The sequence below is a fragment of the Emiliania huxleyi genome, assembly GCF_000372725.1.
Source record: "Emiliania huxleyi CCMP1516 unplaced genomic scaffold EMIHUscaffold_1, whole genome shotgun sequence".
Taxonomy (NCBI): Eukaryota; Haptophyta; order Isochrysidales; family Noelaerhabdaceae; genus Emiliania; species Emiliania huxleyi.
Window position 1 is genome coordinate 1,798,306 of NW_005202428.1, and position 2,844 is coordinate 1,801,149.

The 2,844-nt window shown below is 65.5% G+C and overlaps 1 protein-coding gene across 1 annotated transcript in view; it reads right to left on the reverse strand.

Moving 5' to 3' along the window:
• EMIHUDRAFT_447497 (hypothetical protein) overlaps positions 1–1,341 on the reverse strand; it is a gene marked incomplete at its 5' end in the record, with an annotated part of 6,762 nt that extends 5,421 nt beyond the window's left edge. The window contains 3 exons of the mRNA XM_005794241.1: positions 31–227; positions 598–678; positions 808–1,341. Coding sequence (XP_005794298.1) covers positions 31–227; positions 598–678; positions 808–1,341 — 812 coding nt within the window. The remainder of the gene's footprint in view (positions 1–30; positions 228–597; positions 679–807) is intronic.
• Between the last annotated feature and the right edge of the window lie 1,503 nt (positions 1,342–2,844).

A 2,844-nucleotide genomic window follows, 5' to 3' on the forward strand; every position in this document is an offset into this window, starting at 1 on the left:
GGGGGGGGGGGGGGGCTCGCCCGAGGGCACCCCTTCCGGTCGGCGTCCTCGATCTCGTGCGCCTTTGCCGGCCGGCCGCAGTAGAGCAAGTATGAGCCGTAGCCCCGGCAAAGGCACTGCCCGATCACCTCCCACTTGAAGTACGCTCGCCCGCCGCGCGCATTCCAGGGAGGGGGCTTCATCCGCTCGTAGCCGCCGGTCATGATGTAGCACGCGCCGTCCACGTCCTGGCGGTACACGGGGAGAAGGGTGAGCCCGCGGCGCATCGGACTGTGGCGGGGGAGGGTGAGTCCGCAGCGCCTTGCGAAAGAGCTGCTCGCCCCAGTCTGCGAGCTTCCGCGCCTCGGAGGCGGCGAGGTCGAGCCGCTGCTCGTCGGAATAGCCGTCGTTGAGCTCCTCGCGCGCCTTCCGCAGGACCAGCCTCTGCATCCGCCGCGTCTGCCGCTGCAGCCTTGCCGCCGCCATCTACGTTTGGGAAGTGCGCGCGGCCCTGAGCCGGGCGGCGGCGGTGGGCGCGCGAACCAAGCACCTCAGCGAGGTGACTGCAGTGGTGGGTGCATCTACGGGTCTAAGCGATCCAGACAGGACGCTCGTGACCCAGGTTGCCTCCTTGGGGGAGGCGCTGCCGCCTGCGCTGTCCTGGGCGGCCTTCTTGGGCGGCGCCTTCTTGGACTTGGCCTGAGGGAGGAGGGGGAGAGGCGCGGCCTTCAGCGGGCGTGGAGAGCACGTAGCCCACGTCACCCAAGGGGTGAAACATGGGCATCTGCTGGTCTGCGCATCCAGAGGACGCGGGGCGACCGTGGCCACCTGCGCGGCGGCGCCGCCTGCGCTTTTGTCGGCCGGCCGCTTCAGCCGGTTTGACCGGCTCTTGACGGACTCCGCGCTGCGGCCGGGCAGGCGCTTGGCAATGTCGACCCAGCTCTCCCCGGCCTCGTGGCCCGCCTTGAGAAGCGCATCGTCCGCTGCAGTCCACCGCACGAGCTGGTGCTTCACGGGCTCGTGCTTCACGGGCGCGTCGGGCTGCCGCTTCAGCCGGTTTGACCGGCTCATGACGGACTCCGCGCTGCGGCCGGGCAGGCGCTTGGCAATGTCGACCAAGCTCTCCCCGGCCTCGTGGCCCGCCTTGAGAAGCGCATCGTCCGCTGCAGTCCACCGCACGAGCTGGTGCTTCACGGGCTCGTGCTTCACGGGCGCGTCGGGCTGCCGCTTCAGCCGCTTTGACCGGCTCTTGACGGAGTCGGTGCTGCGGCCGGGCAGGCGCTTGGCAATGTCGGCCCAGCTCTCCCCGGCCTCGCGGCCCGCCTTGACGAGCGCATCGTCATCTGCGGTCCAACCGATCATGCCGACGGGGGGCACGATCACGGTTCCAACTTTTTCCGGGGTACCCTGAACGCGGTGACGAACTCACAAGCGATCCCACTGGGAGCTCGCCCGTCACGCAGCCACTGCGGCGCAGAGACGAGGTGTGCTCTACCAATTGGTTGTGGACGGATGGATGTTGTGCATTCAGGCCGACCGAGGCTAGACAGGGGCGGAGGGGGGGGCGGTCCGAACGTCCTCGGTCGCCCGACGGACATCAAATACTTTCATCCTGGGAGCAGGAAAGAAAAGAAGAAAAACAAACCAGTGCGAGGGAAAGTCTTTTCCACTCTGCGAGCACGCGTGAAGATTCTTTTCCACTTTCCACATGCAGCGTTTGTCGGTCGTCCTCCACACCGCTGTGGCGTGGCAGACGGTGAACGAGCTAGCGTGCGGGGAGAGCGGCATTGTGCATGGTGCGGAGTGCATTGCCGTTCTTAACGGAGTCGCTTAGGCGGCTCCGGTGGTGAGCCGGTGTGTGTGCCAGTCCGCGCCAGTCCGCGCCCTTGTCGTGCCAGTGTGCTGTGAGAGAGGCTGTATTTTAAGAATTCTTTTCCACTCGCCAGGTGTATTTTATTTTTGCTTGGCCGGGCATCATGACGGGGTAGGTAGGGTAGGGTCTGAGCCCTCCCGTCGGGGTTTCCCCTCTCTCACGCCGGAATTTACACAGCAGAAAAAGAATTTTTCCGCGCAAATCACGATGTCAACCCTCCCCAAGTCGTTGATCTGGTGCTTGTAGGGCTTGAGAGTGGCCTGCCATGTCGCAGGAAGGACTGTGGTTGCAGGATAGCACCACCAGCCATCACTTTAGTTGGTATAGTACCCCACCTTCACCCATCCCGTGATTTCTTTTTTAGTTTCCCATAACTTCCCTCACCGCACGGAAACATACGCGCCAGCCGCGCAGCAGCCTCACATGCAGCGCCGACCGCATGCTCGCGCCCTGGGCCGCCGACGACCCGGTCGGGCGGGCTGCGCGGCCGCCGTACACCATCAGGCAGGCGCGCGACCACTCGCAGCGCGCCGCAGCACACCGCGCAGCCCTGCCAGCCAAGCCTGTGCCTCAAAGCTGCACAAACAGGCGCACAACAGAGCACAGCGCACAGCACACGCCGGCGCGCGCGCAGCACACGCAGACTCACGCGCGACTCCAACACGCACACGCGCACAGCACGCGCGCATCGCACGCCAGCGCAGCGCCGCACACAGAGCACACTTGCCCACATCAGCAGCAGCCAGCCTGCCACAATCCTCATCTCACACACGCGCGCGCACACTACCCACGCCGGCGCACGCATTGGGCGTCGCCGAGAGCAACTGAAGCAACCTTAAGCTGACTCCTGACCCCTCCAAGCCAACCCGTAAGCAGGCAGCATAAGCAGCCACACAATGAGGCATCCTGCTGCAAAAAGAGGCACCTCGCTGCCTCCCGCTGCATCTCGTGGCATCTCGCGGCATCTCGCGGCATCTCGCGGCATCTCGCCT